This window comes from Vipera ursinii, assembly GCF_947247035.1.
Source record: "Vipera ursinii genome assembly, chromosome: 5".
Taxonomy (NCBI): Eukaryota; Metazoa; Chordata; class Lepidosauria; order Squamata; family Viperidae; genus Vipera; species Vipera ursinii.
The window spans coordinates 9,078,417-9,092,965 of record NC_139518.1 but is presented as its reverse complement, the minus strand read 5'-3'; the positions used below and the strand labels follow the sequence as shown (position 1 = coordinate 9,092,965).

The window sequence follows — 14,549 nt, the reverse complement described above, 5'->3', positions numbered from 1 at the left end:
GGGCAAGAGAAGAAGGGGACGACAGAGAATGAGGTGGCTGGACGGAGTCACTGAAGCAGTAGGCGTGAGCCTAAATGGACTCCAGAAGATGGTAGAGGACAGGAAGGCTTGGAGGAACATTGTCCATGGGGTCGCGATGGGACGGACACGACTTCGCAACTAACAACAACAAAAAACAGAATTATTTACCTAGTTGTGCTTACCTGTCTGGTTTACTTGGGAAGGCTGACCTCAACCTTACAAGTCTGAAAGTACAAACTTCCCTCCACCACTTTTAACTACTTGGTCCATTTGGGTGGTCCATTCTAAGTTTCTGTCTCTGATTGTGAAGCCACTAAGGGCTCCTGCCTCTCTCTTCCCTGATAAGTTTCCTAGGCGGCATCTTTTTCCCTCGTCCCCAAATGTCTCCATTATAGGGGACCAGGATGAAGATGCACCCCACCTTGCAACCCCTGGAGGCCAAAATTCAACATAGGAAGACCTCAACTTGCAACCATTCATCTAGTAACCGTTCAAGCTTACAGCGGCACTGAAAAAGTGACCGATGGCCGTTTTTCACTCTTATGATCACTGCAGCATCCCCATGGTCACGGGATCACAATTCGGCTGCTTGACAATTTGCGGGTATTTATGACAGTTGTGGTGTCCCAGGATCATGTGATCACCATTTGTAACCTTCTCAGCTGGCTTCCGACAAGCGATAGTCAATGTAAGAAGCCAGATTCATTTAACGACTGCATAATTCACTTAATAACTGCAGTGATTTGTCTAACTGAAGCGGTGCACAACTCACCTGTTCTGGCCTAGCCAATTTTGAGCTCCATTGTGGTCTAAATTGAGGATTGTCTCTATGCCAGGGGTCTTCAAACTTGGCCCTTTTATGACTCATGCACTTCAACTCCCAGAATTCCTCAGCCAGCGTGCCTGTCTGAGGAATTCTGGGAGTTGAAGTCCCTGAGTCATAAAAGGGCCGGGTTTGAAGGCCCCCTGCTCTATACCATATTGAGTTCTTTTAAGAAAGCTGGAACATTAAGCCAGATAAGTAAATGAAATAATTAAAACGTGACCGTTGACCTCCGTCTCAGGAAACCTTTTGATGGGACAGGGAGACCCTGGCAAAATCCCTTTCTGAGTTGTGAAGTCACAGATGCTCACCTTCAACTTGGTGTGTTGTTCTGTGTGGGAACACAAAAGTTCCTCCGTGCACTGGACATTGTTGGGAAGTTCTGTCTCCGCCAGGTTTGTTCCAAAGACTTGTAACATCTGTGCGGTGCTTTTCACAGTCATGGCAAAATTCTCAATGGCCTGGGTGGAGGGTGCGATTCAAAACAAAGAAAATCATAAGCTCCCTTGATTCACAAAGACAAGGAAGTATTGATACAAAGACCAAAGTAATACAAATTATTCATTTATTTGGAATTAAATCCCTCTGGATCCAAGAAAGCTCACTTTAGGGTCAGTAAAACCATATTCTCAGGGTACAGGTTGTGCTTGACTTACGACCGTACATTTAGCAACAGTTTGAAGAATGTGACTTAGGACCATTTTTCACACTTAAACTGTTGCAACATCCCCATGGTCACACGATGAAAATTCGGGCACTTGACAACCAGCATGTATTCATGATGTTTGCAGTGTCCTAGGGTCATGTGATCACCATTCACAACCTTCCAAGGCAAAGCCAATGAGAGAAGCCAAATATGCTTAACAATCATGTGATTTATTTAACAACCTCCCTGAAAAAGGTCATAAAATTGGGTGTCATTCACTTAAAGACTGTCTCACTTAGCGATGGAAGATCTGGTCCCAACCGTAAAGTCGTAAGTCAAGGATTACCTGTAGTTTCATAAAACCCATGGAAAAAGCCATTGATATTATTCATGCCATCCCACAAAACAATATTATATTTCTTTATTATTTTTTCTCAATTTGTTCTGCCAATTTGTCATAACCAACAGATTTATTCCGTTCAAACGAAAACACAGCAAGGAAGGTTTATGGATCTTTTTTTTTTTAAATGAAGGTTGTGAACCTATTAGGGGATCAAACATCCCAAAATACTTTATGTTTAATATTGTAAGTCTCCCAGAGTCACCTTGAGGTGAGATGGACAATGATTAAATCTAATAAATAAATAATATGCAAGCAACACCTTTGCAGTTTGTTTGTTTTTTTAACCTTATCCTTCTTCCATTCAGAGGGAAATGAAGTGTAACTTTACTTGAAATGCCAAACCAGAATTTTCTAGGAACATTCTAAGAGAAAACCAAGGGTAAGAAATACACCAAAGGATTTTTGTATATTTGAGAGTGTTAGCCTAGATCAGGGGTAGGCAACCTTGGCTCTTTTATGACTCGTGGACTCAACTCCCAGAATTCCTGAGCCAGCCATGCTGAGAGGAAAGGGAGGTTTCCAAGCTGAGCCATGCTGGCTCAGGAATTCTGGGAGTTGAAGTTCACGAGTCATAAAAGAGCCAAGGTTGCCTACCCCTGGCCTAGGCCTAGGCAGCTTTATGACTCGTGGACTTCAACGCCCAGAATTCCTGAGCCAGCCATGCTGAGGGGAAAGGGAGGTTTCCAAGCTGAGCCATCCTGGGTCAGAAATTCTGGGAGTTGAAGTCCACGAGTCATAAAAGAGCCAAGGTTGCCTACCCCTGGCCTAGGCAGCTTTATGACTCGTGGACTTCAACACCCAGAATTCCTGAGCCAGCCATGCTGAGGGAAAAGGGACAGGTTTCCAAGCTGAGCCATGGTGGGTCAGCAATTCTGGGAGTTGAAGTCCACGAGTCATAAATGAGCCAAGGTTGCCTACCCCTGACCTAGATGAAAGCTGCATTTAGAATTTATTGCAGGTAGTTCTCAGCTTACGACCACAACTGAGCCCAAAATATCTGTTGCTAAGTGAGCTATTTGTTAAGTGAGTTTTGCTCTGTTTTATGACCTTGCTTGCCACAGTTGTTAAGTAAGCAACACGGTTGTTAAAGTGAACCTGGCTTTCCCCATTGACCTTGCTTGTCAGAAGGTCGTAAAAAGTGATCACATGACCTGGGACACTGCAACCTTCAAAAATATGAGTCAGCTGCGAAGCATCTAAATTTTGATCAGGTGACCATGGGGATGCTGCAACGGTTGTGAGAAAAATGGTCATAAGTCACTTTTTTAAAGTTGCCCTTGCCACTTTGAATGGTCACTAAACGAACTTTTGTAAGTCAAGGACTACCTGGTTTATAACCATTCAATGTGCTTGACTCACATTTATGACGGTTGCAGTGTCCGGGAGTCATGGGATCACCTTGTATGACAAGCAAAGTCCATGGGGAAAGCCCGATTCACTTATGAACCGAGATAGTAACTTAAAAACCGCAGTGCTTCACTTAACAAATGTGGCAAGGAAGATTGCAAAACGAAACTCACTTAGGAACTGTCATTGTTAGCAACATACATTTTGGGCTTAATTGTGGTCATAAAGTCGAGGACTGCCTGTATTGATTTCCCTCCATGTCTTTAATTTTGCAGCAAATTGCTTCTAATGTCTCTGCTCCATTTGCAAAGACACACAAAGAAAAAAAAAGCATTCAACCATTTCTGTTTAGTCCTGTTGTTCACTCATGGCCCAACTAGCGATGGGGAACTTTGAGAGGACAATCATAAGTTGAAACTATTGCCCAGTTCTTTATTGCAAATCAGGAAACAAATGTGATATTCTGCTTCTCAGGCTGCATATTATTTCTCATTTAACAGAATAACCAGTCTGAGGAGCAGGCAGCAATGAAATGCAAAAGGGGTCAGGAAGCCCCCTTTTGTTTTATTCTTTGTTTTTTTTTTAATATTTGCATTTTTTTAAAACTTCTTTTAAAATTGTGGGCCATCCAGAATCATGTATCTGAGATGGGAAGACACATAAATTGAACACATAAAAATTAGATTAGCTAATCTATTCATACGTTACAGCAAAATACATGTATCACAATTTGCTTTTTTAAAGCTTCCTATTTAAAAATCAGATGATGATGATTATTATATTTCCCAGTCTAGCATAATTCACATTTTCCAGTAAATACTGGGGCATACAGACCCAGAAACAGCAACTTAGCATTTATCGGTCTTATTCTATTTTTAGAAGTTGGGAAAGAACCTGACAGTTACTACTATTGTACTTACGGTCCGATGGTGTATCCACTGACTGTGTCCATATTCCAAGGTTCCTCCTAACTCCCGAGTAAGCTGACTTGTATCGATGTAACCATGTAAGTCAGATACTGAATTTAACATGATGATCTGCACCAGAAAAAACATAACAAAAGGGTATAAAGAAAATCTTTCTACCAATAAATCTTGACATATAATTTATATGTCTAGTTTAACGAAAAGGAGGACTAGGGGTGAGATGGTAGCAGTCTTCCAATATCTCAGGGGCTGCCCCAAAGAAGAGGGAGTCAAGCTATTCTCCAAAGCATCTGAAGGCAGGACAAGAAGCAACGGATGGAAACTAGTCAAGGAGAGAAGCAACCTAGAACTAAGGAAAATTTCCTGACAGTAAGAACAATTAATCAGTGGAACGACTGGCCTCCAGAAGTTGTGGATGCTCCATCACTGGAGGTTTTTAAGAACAGACCAGACAACCATTTATCTGAAATGGTATAAAGCAGGGGTCCCCAAACCCCAGTCCATGGACCGGTACCTGGCCGCATCAAGCCAGCAACCAGGCAGTACAAACAAGCATCCCATCTGCGGGATGCAGGCAGCACACAAAACCACGCGCCCTCCGGTCCATGGAAAAACCTCTCTCCACGTAACCGGTTCCTGGGGCCCAAAAGGTTGGGGACCTCTGGTATAGAGTTTCCTGCCTGAGCAGGGGGTTGGACTAGAAGACCTCCAATGCCCTTTCCAACTAGGTTGTTCTGTTATACGTATGACTTTTCCTATGGGCTTCCCCCTTGACTTTGCCTGGGGAAGTTACAACTGGAGATCACATCGTTGTGGGATGTTACTGATGGTCATAAGTGCGAGAACTAGTTGCAAGTCACTTTTTTCAGCACTAACACAGCTTCAAATGGTCGCTAAACAAATAGCTGTTAAGTCAAGGACTACCTGTAATAATACTGAATATACAACATTAACACATCGGTGAGTCGGGGCTACTAAGAACTTTTCAACGAAGTGTTTGGCTTTATTCTATATACAGGGTTTATACTATAGACAGGTAGTTCTCAAATTATGACCATCATGGAGCCTGTCCATTATGGCTGTAAGTTGTAACAGTTGTAAAATAGGTCAGTCATGTGACCCACCAGATTTTACTTTTTTTTTTTTTGCAGGGGTCATTAAGCAAACACATGGTTCATATGGGCACAGAGAAAACCATTGTAAAATGTAGTCACATGATCACAGGATGCTGCAAACAGCCCAAAATGCAGCTGTTCAGTCACATGACCATAGAGGGGAGGTCCGACCAGAGTAATTTTTAATCCAGGTCATAAGTAGCCCCAAGGTAGGTCTGTCCTAACTTTGAATGATTGCTAAGCCAACGGTCAAGATAGGTCAAGGCACAGTCACTCATGCGCTCGTGACCTCCCGTTTAGACTATTGCAATGCTCTCTACATGGGGCTGCCCTTGAGGACCATTCGGAGACTACAACTGGTGCAGAATGCGGCCGCGCGAGTTGTGATGGGGGTCTCCCGATACTCCCATGTTACACCTCTGCTCCGTGAGCTGCATTGGCTTCCGGTTGCTCTCCGGGTGAGATTCAAAGTGCTGGTGATGACCTATAAAGCCCTAAATGGCTTGGGTCCGGGATATTTGAGGGAAAACCTGCTGCCAGCATCAAGTTCCCTTTGTCCAGTGTGCTCGCAGAGGGAGGGTCTTCTCAGGGTGCCGCCGGTAAAAGATTGCCGGCGGATAACACCCAGGGGGAGGGCCTTTCCTGTGGGTGCGCCTGCCCTCGGGAACCAGCTGCCCGTGGAGCTCAGGACTGCCCCTGACCTGCGTTCATTCCGCCGGGACCTGAAGACTTGGCTCTTTGAGCTCTCTGACCCAGGCTGAGAATTTTAACTGGGGTGTTATTTTCAGAGATAATTTTATCTTTTAATTGTCTTTTAACTTTTGTATTTTGTATTGGTGTGATTTTAAAATGCCCTGTAAACCGCCCTGAGTCCTTCGGGAAAGGGCGGCATATAAATCTAATAAAATCTAAATCTATACAGGGACTATTCAAAAATATCACCAATGCTCAACTGCAATTCAATAGTCCTTTGAGCCTCTTTTTCCCCACCCAAACTCTCCTCAACTTACAACAATGCATTTAGTGACCATCTAAAGTTAAAGCAGCACTGTTAAAAGTGACCTATGGCCATTTTTCTCACTTATGACCATTGCAGCATTCCCCGTGGTCACATGATCAAAATTTGGAAGCTAGGTAATAAATAATAACAATGACAGTGTCAATAACAACAACAATAATAATAATAGAGTTGGAAGGGACCTGGGAGGTCTTCTAGTCCAACCCCCTGCTCGGGCAGGAAACCTTATACTATTTCAGACAAACGGCTGTCCAGTCTCTTCTTAAAAACTTCCAGTGTTGGGAGCATTCACAGCTTATGGAGGCAGGTTGGTTCACATTTATGACGGTCGCAGTGTCCCGGGGTCACGTGATCCCCTTTTGCAATCTTCTGACAAGCAAAGTCAAGGGGGAAGCCAGATTCAGTTAACATCCGTGTTACTCACTTAACAGCTGCAGTGATTCACTGAACAACTGCTTGTAAAATGGGGCAAAATTCAGCTAACAACTGTCTCGCTTAGCAACGGAAATTCTGGCCTCAGTTGCCGTCGTTAAGTCGAGGACTAACTGTAGTTCTGCTGGATAGGACATGAAGAGGGAAGAGAAGGGGAGAGACATTTGCTGGAGGCCAGAGAGATGCAGAATCAGAGGAGAAAAGTGCTTACCGGTACCTTCATTTTAAAGTCATCGCGATACAGCTTAATGCCAATGTCAGCGATCGTCCTTTGGATGAAACGGGACGGCCGTAGGACAAAGACCAACTGCAAATTCCCGGGAAACGCTCCCTAAAAAGACAGGAAAAGGGAAAGGGGTCTGTTCTAAATCCGTAGCGCACTGAAAATACCCTTCCACCCTTTGAAGAAGAGGAAAAAAAGCCATGAAGGCCAAGACCACCAACATGCCAAGACCACCAAGCTTGGGCACCAGAGCGCCACTTTAATGCTATCCGTGCAATTACTCTTATACTAATACAGCAGTTTTTCATACCGTCTGTTGTGACTCTTGGTTGGCCTCCCCTTCCAGCGTGAACTTGGGACAGATTTTAATGCTGAACGTTAAGATGGACCTTCCTCATTCACCCTTTGGACATTTTTTTCATGGTTTTATTTTATTCAGGTCTCGCCAACCTTCCCAATCAGTTCTTGGGAACAGTTTTCATTAGAACACAAAATCCGTAAAACCCAACCAAAACTTGATCAACCGCTGTGAGATTAAAAGAATTAAGACAAAGAGATAAGCGTAGGCTCCAGTGCTGGGATTCAAACAGGTGAAGAACCGGTTCTCTGTGTGGATACTGCATCCGAAAGCCCAGGCAACAAAAAATTTAGCTACCGGTTCTGCCGAAGAGGTGCGAACCGGCTGAATCCCACCACTGCAGAGGCTGAAGATCTGTCTCTGGCGTCTCTAAGAGTTGTAATGAAATTCTGATTTTTATAGTAATATAAGGAGAAGAAATAATAAAAGGAAAAGACCACAGTCAAGGGGTGAAATCTACAAGGACCTCAGCTCCGGCTAGCCTCCAGGAGAAACTTACTTACTTACTTACTTACTTACTTACTTACTTACTTACTTATTTATTTATTTATTTATTTATTTATTATGGGACTTATATGCCGCCCTATCTCCCAGAGGACTCAGGGCGGCTAACAGCAATAAAAAACAACAGTACAAAACTTAAGAAAAAATTAAATAACAGCCCCAAATATTAATTACACAGTTAAAAATTAAAACATTTTAAAAACCCATCGTCAATCCAGGTCAGCCTGATGGAAAAGGAACGTTTTGAGGTCGCGGCGAAAGGACCGGAGGTCCGGGGCCATCCGAAGCTCAAGGGGGAGTTGATTCCAAAGGGCTGGCGCTCCCACACTTCTTGACTATGGTATACAAGCTGTCACTCAGTGGAACAGACTGCCACAGGACCCACACCGGACAGAGGGAGGGTCAATGGTCAGAGATGTAGTAGTAGATCATGTATTAATGAGAGGATGACCAACAGCGGGAAGGGGGAGGGGAAACAGGGAGATAAGGAAGGGGTGAGAGGCTGAGAAAGAGGGAAGGAGAGAGGCAGGTGGGAAAGGGAGAGAGGGAGGAGAAAGAGAGAGAGAGAGAGAGGGAGGGAGGGAAAGAGGGAGAAGGAAAGGAGAAAGACAGAGGTGAAGAGAGGTGAGAAGGGAAGAAGGGAAGAAAGGGGAGATGGAGACGGAGAGAAAGGGAGAGGGGGAGAGGGAGGGAGAGAGGGAGGGAAAGGAGAGGGAGAGGGGGGAAATGGGAAGAGGGAGAGAGACAGAAGGAAAGGGGAGAGGAAGAGGAGAGAGAGTGAGGTGGGAAAGGGAGAGAAAGGAGGAGAAGGGGAGAAAACGGGAGAGGGAGGGAGGGAAAGAGGAAAGAGAGAGAAGGAAAGGAGGAAGACAGAGGTGGAGGGGTGAGAAGGGAAGAGAGGGGAGATGGAGAAGGAGAGAGGGGGGGAAGGGAAAGGGGAGATGGAAACAGAAAGGAGAGGGAGAGAGAGTGGGGAAACGGGAGGAAGGAGAGAGACAGAGGGAAAGGGGGGAATGGAGAAGAGGAAAGGAGAGAGGGAGGCAAAGAGAGAGAGAGAGGGAGGTGGAAAAGAGGGAGAAAGAGAAGGGGAGAAAGAGGGAGGGAGGGAGGGAAAGAGGAGAGAGGGAGAAGGAGAAAGTGAGGTGGAGGGGTGAGAAGGGAAGAAAGGGGAGATGGAGACGGGGGGGGGAGAGAGAGAGAGAGAGAGGGAAGAGAGAAGGAGAGAGGGAAGGGAAAGGGGAGATGGAGACCAAGAGAGGAGAGTGGGGAAACGGGACGAGAGAGAGAGACAGAGGGAAAGGGGGAGAATGGAAAAGAGGAAAGGAGAGAGAGGGAGGCAAAGAGAGAGGGGGGGAGGTGGGAAGGGAGAGGGGGAGAAGGAGGAACAAAGATGGAGGGGAGAGAAGGGATGATGGAGAGAAAGAAAGGAGGCAGGCAGAGGTGAAGAGGTGGGAGAACGGGAGAGGGAGAAGGAGGGAGAGGGGAAAAGAGAGGAGATGGAGAGAAGGGAAAAATAAAAAAGAGAGGGGGGAGGAGGAAGAGAGAGGTGGAGAAACAGTGCGTGTGGCTGCAATGTTTTGAACTTATTTAGGTCAGCCTGCATTTTTATTCTTTGTTCTGAGATTCCTAACCATATTTGATGTTGCCTTACAGCTTTACAAAGTTTCCTGCCTGCTTCTTGGAATCCTCCATTCAATGCAGAAGGAAGAGAAAAAAAATATATTTCCAACCGCATCCTTTCTTGTGGTTGTGGTTTATAAACCTTTTTTTTTCTCATGACCCTATTTCATCCCAAATGCACTGTCTGCTTCACCCAAAACCTGCTCTTGGCAAATTTACCAGTGCTATTATTTCATTGACATCTCGCTTTGGTTTGCACCATTGAAGGCAGCTTACCTAAGGCTTATATTCCTTATTCCTGAATGATTCTCGCCCAAGAACAAATTGCCATCAGGCAATTTCCGGCCTGAATTTCAACTGACCCGGGAACAGGGTTCACACTTTGTTTCAAAACCTACCACGATTTGTTTTACTCTTGGGATTTAGCAAGCTGTGTGAAGCTAACCTTGATGATTTGCAAACTATGTTACAGCTCAGCATGCTTGGGCGATCCATATAACAAAGATGTTTTATTTTAAAAGCTATAGGTGTATACAGACTTAAAAGAATAAAAGCGGGAACCCTATCCACAACTTAAAAAGAGCCTTGGTGGAGCAGTGGGCTAATGCCTCCTTAAGTAACACCAGCTGCCTGCAATTAGTGCAGGTTCGAGTCCCACCAGGCTCAAGGTTGACTCAGCCTTCCATCCTTCCCAGGTAGGTAAAATGAGGACCCAGATTGTTGGGGGCAATTAAGCTGACTTTGTAATAATGCCGCTTGGGGGTGTGTGTGAAAGCCCTAACAAGCAGGCATATACATAGAATGAAGGCTACTGCTAAGCTTGTAAGCCGCCCTGAGTCTTCGGAGAAGGGCGGGATATAAATGGAATTAAAATAAAAATAAATAAATAAAAAACCTCCCTTCGCACCCGCCAGCCCACCCCCCCTGCAAGAACACTGAACGTGTGAAAGCAAATGCCACTGAAACGGGGCATGGTCCTTTTCAAGAGCGCCCTTCAAAGCATTGCATCAATATCGCCTTTTTAGGGCCAGGCTATTTATATTTTCATTCATTCATTCATTCATTCATTCATTCATTCATTCATTCATTCATAAATAAATAAATACATACATGCATACATGCATACATACATACATACATACATACATACATACATAAATTTTCGTGCACTTTCGTTTGCAGAAGAGAGAGAGAGAGACTTGAACCATCTTTGCCCGAGCGGGCTCCGGAGAGAAAAGCCCACGGGCCCAATTTCGCTTTCTCCTTTGGGGAGGGGAGGGAGGGGGAGAAGACACAGCAACTCGTGCACGCGTGGATACGTGGGAATCCGGCCACCACCAGCAGGAGCAGAGCAGGGAGTCGGTGCCGGCACCCTTCCCTCCCTTTCGGCGCGCCGTGCAATCAATTCATTTTTATTTTTATTTTTAAAATTTAATTCCATTTATATCCCGCCCTTCTCCGAAGACTCAGGGCGGCTTACAAGCTTAGCAGTAGCCTTCATTCTATGTCAGGGGTAGGCAACCTCGGCTCTTTTATGACTCATGGACTTCAACTCCCAGAATTCCTGAGCCGGCCATGCTGAGGGAAAAGCGAGAGGTTTCCAAGCTGGGAATTCTGGGAGTTGAAGTCCATGAGTCATAAAAGAGCCGAGGTTGCCTACCCCTGTTCTATGTATATGCCTGCTTATTAGGGCTTTCACACACACACACACACACACACACACACACACACACACCCAAGCGGCATTATTACAAAGTCAGCTTAATTGCCCCCAACAATCTGGGTCCTCAAATCGCGCCCGTAAAGAAAGATGGGAAGACAAGCCAGCCCCTTCCCCTCCCTTCCACCCCCACCCCGAAATCTGTCAAATGCAACTGTACCGCAACCCGCTTCCCTTCCCCCCCCCCCCGCCATTTCTCCCGAGAACGGCTACGGCTCTCTCAAGTTAAGGCTGCAGCGGCTCTTTGCAGAAATGCGGGCTTTTTTCTTTTCTTTTCTTTTCTCCCCCCCCCCTCCCCGCAGAAAAGTCAGGCGGGGGAGGGGGGGGGAGCCCGCACGAGCTTGCCGCCGTTTCTCCGCGTGCAACAGGGGCGCCGTTTTCTCCGGAGGGCAGGGGCAAAAAGAGATTTTGGGAGTTTTTGCAAGAAAGCCACGCGAAGGAAACAAAAAAATAAATAAATAAAAAGACGATACCGGTAATTAAAACCCCTCCAGCCGTGGAAGTCGGCACTTACTGCGATACGGGTGAGCGACGCCTTGACCGCGCTCCATTTGTCTCGCCGTCTGTCGATGATGATGATGAAGCCGATGCTGGCGGCCTCCAGACTGCAAAAGAAGCAGAGCCGGCATTGGGGGAGTGCAAAGAGGGCAGCCCCGGGCCGTTTCCCAGCCACGTTAATGCAGCAAAATCCCCGGGCCGCGCCGACCCGCTCTAAGCCCGGGCAGGTCCACGGGCGACCAGGGACACGCCACGTTTCCTCCCTGGCACCGGGTCGCCTTTTCCCAAACATGGAGAGTTTAAAAAAAATAAATCTCCTACGATCGCTTGTGCCGGATTGCAGCCTTCCCCCCCCCCCGCCCCCAAATGACAACAGCCCGACGAGTTTGTTTGTTTATTTATTTATTTATTTATTTGATTTGTATACCGCCCATTTATTTATTTATTTGATTTGTATACCGCTTGTTATTTATTTATTTATTTATTTATTTATTATTTGATTTGATTTGATTTGATTTGTATACCGCCCTTCTCCCCAAGGACTCAGGGCGGTGAACAGGGACATAAAGCTCAAAAATGTACAAATACAGAAATTGAAAATAAGTTCAACCCTAATGCCCAAAATGCAGAAGATAAGTTACATTAAAACAAATAATTAAAACAGAACCCGTCAGACCAGACCAGATTGTTCAAACAGATAGGTTGAGTTGAGGATTCTTTGCAGAATTCAACCTTGCAAAAGCAAATTCCTGGAGCCCGGGGCGGGGGTGGGGGGGGGGGGGAAGCAAGGAAATGCAAAATCGTGCCAGCCCGTATAGTATTATCTCTGTGGCTTTAAAAAAAAAAAAGTTGCACGCGCGTTCGCAAATAGGTAATCGAGAAACGTCTGCGCGTTCACTGGAGCGCATTCTCCTTATCAATGAATGGCTGCAGAATTGAGAAGCTGGGCTGGCTTTCCGGGCTGGCAGTTCCGCTGGGATCTAACCCTGGGATCTCTTTTACAAGTCCAAGTCAACACCCACTTCTCCTGCATTTGGAAGAGAGCCCCCCCTTTTTTTAAAAAAAAAAATAAAGTATCTTACTGAAAATTTGAGAATCTCTCTCTGGTATAGTCCCTGATCACAAGTGAGCCCCAAATGTCTGTTGCTATGTGGAAACAGTTGTCCAGTGAGTTCTGTCCCATTTTACAACCTTTCTTGCCACAATTGTTGAGTTGTTAAGTTACTAAGTTAGTAACCCAACTGTTAAGTGGATCTGGCTTCTCCATTGACTTTGTCAGAAGGTTGCAAAAGGGGATCACGTGACCCTGGCAGAGAACCAACTATCATAAATATGAGTCAACTGCCAAGTATCTGAATTTTGACCACGTGACCGTGGGGATGTTGCAAGGGTCGTAAGTGTGAAAAGCCGTCATAAGTCATTTTTTTCAGTGCCATTGTAACTTTGCATGGAATGGCCGTAAAGATGGACTATTGTAAGTCGAGGACTACCTGGTACTTGTAATGTGGATGCTTGTTTTTACTGACTGCCAACAGATGACAACTAGGAACTCAAGAGGCATAATTTGGAGGCTAAAACAATCCCCAAAATTTCTTAGCCCTTTGTCTTGATGGTCAAAGGGATCTGCCTTTTAGGGGCATTTTCAGAAATAAAAAGGATGGTGCAGTTTCATTTTTGCTACATGCCACCAGTTTATCCTTCTCAATATTTTGGAAAATATACGTAAAAAATTAAGCATAAGCGGGGAGGTGACTTGGAACTCAGAATCATAGAATCATAAAATAGAAAAAGATGGAATGATTAATTGGAGTTAGTCTAATCCAGGGGTAGGCAACCTTGGCTCTTTTATGACTCGTGGACTTCAACTCCCAGAATTCTGTAATCCATATACATTAAGTAGGGTGGACTTCAGCTCCCAAAATTCCCTAGGAAGCATGCTTGAAGATATATAGATTTCAACTCCAAGAATTCCCCAGCCATCAAGCTTTAAAATGGATGGACATTCAACCCTCAGGATGCTGGGAATTCTAGAAGTTAAAATTCACACATTTAAAAGTTGCCAAGGTTGAGAACCAACCACTTATCTAATCCAAGCTTTGTTTGGTTGGTGTGTGAATCCTATTTTGTGCAGCTTAGCACGCTGGGTGAATACAGGTCATCTGATATTCTCAAGATTCCCAATATTGTACAAACTAGAAAGAGGAAATGAATTATTCAGTAAAGCAGGCTAAACCGGTTAAACACAGCTTTTGCCTCTGTTCCTAATCTATTAACTAGCAGTTTCCATCACCATACAGTATTACAGATCAATGCTCAGGTTTTTTGCGGAATTTCACAATAGGAAAGATTTTGCTGCTGTTTCAGTTTTAATTTTACATCTGGCCTGCACAGAAAGAACATTATTCTGCATTAATTTGCAAAAGTGTTGGCCATCTTACAGTTTATTGTTTTGGAATGAAGATGTTTTCAAGCACTTATTTTAGAAATCAGAGGAAAATATTATAAGGTGAATAACAGACCCAGAGCAATATTGGGCACAAAAATTAAAGAGTGACAGCCCAGGATGTTTTGCTATTTGTAATGGGCACAAAGCCCTGGGAACAAAGGGGTACTTTCTTCCCAGTAAACATAAAGACGTGTGCAGAAAACCATAGAGTTGGAAGGGGGCCATTTAAACCAGGGCTTTTCAACCTTTTCACCCACTGTACCACTTTTAGGATATGGCAACATCCGAGTACCACCAGTCGCCTAGCAAGGTGTAAAAAAATTGATGACCTAAAAAAAAGGAAAAAATGATGAAGTACAGGTAGTCCTCGACTTACAACAGCGCTGACAGCCATGAAGAAGTGCTGATCCTGGCACGTCCGCTGAGCCCTGACAGCCCCGAAGAAGTGC

The 14,549-nt window shown here is 44.9% G+C and overlaps 2 protein-coding genes across 2 annotated transcripts in view; one reads left to right on the top strand and one right to left on the bottom strand.

Moving 5' to 3' along the window:
• MCF2L2 (MCF.2 cell line derived transforming sequence-like 2) overlaps positions 1-14,549 on the bottom strand; it is a gene marked incomplete at its 5' end in the record, with an annotated part of 216,523 nt that overhangs the window by 135,841 nt on the left and 66,133 nt on the right. Inside the window, 4 exons of the mRNA XM_083363877.1 lie at positions 1,156-1,305; positions 4,161-4,277; positions 6,943-7,062; positions 11,671-11,761. Of these exons, the coding sequence (XP_083220003.1) occupies positions 1,156-1,305; positions 4,161-4,277; positions 6,943-7,062; positions 11,671-11,761 (478 nt within the window). The remainder of the gene's footprint in view (positions 1-1,155; positions 1,306-4,160; positions 4,278-6,942; positions 7,063-11,670; positions 11,762-14,549) is intronic.
• The window catches only part of ATP11B (ATPase phospholipid transporting 11B (putative)), a 412,741-nt gene that overhangs the window by 336,994 nt on the left and 61,198 nt on the right, over positions 1-14,549 (top strand). The window lies entirely within an intron of this gene.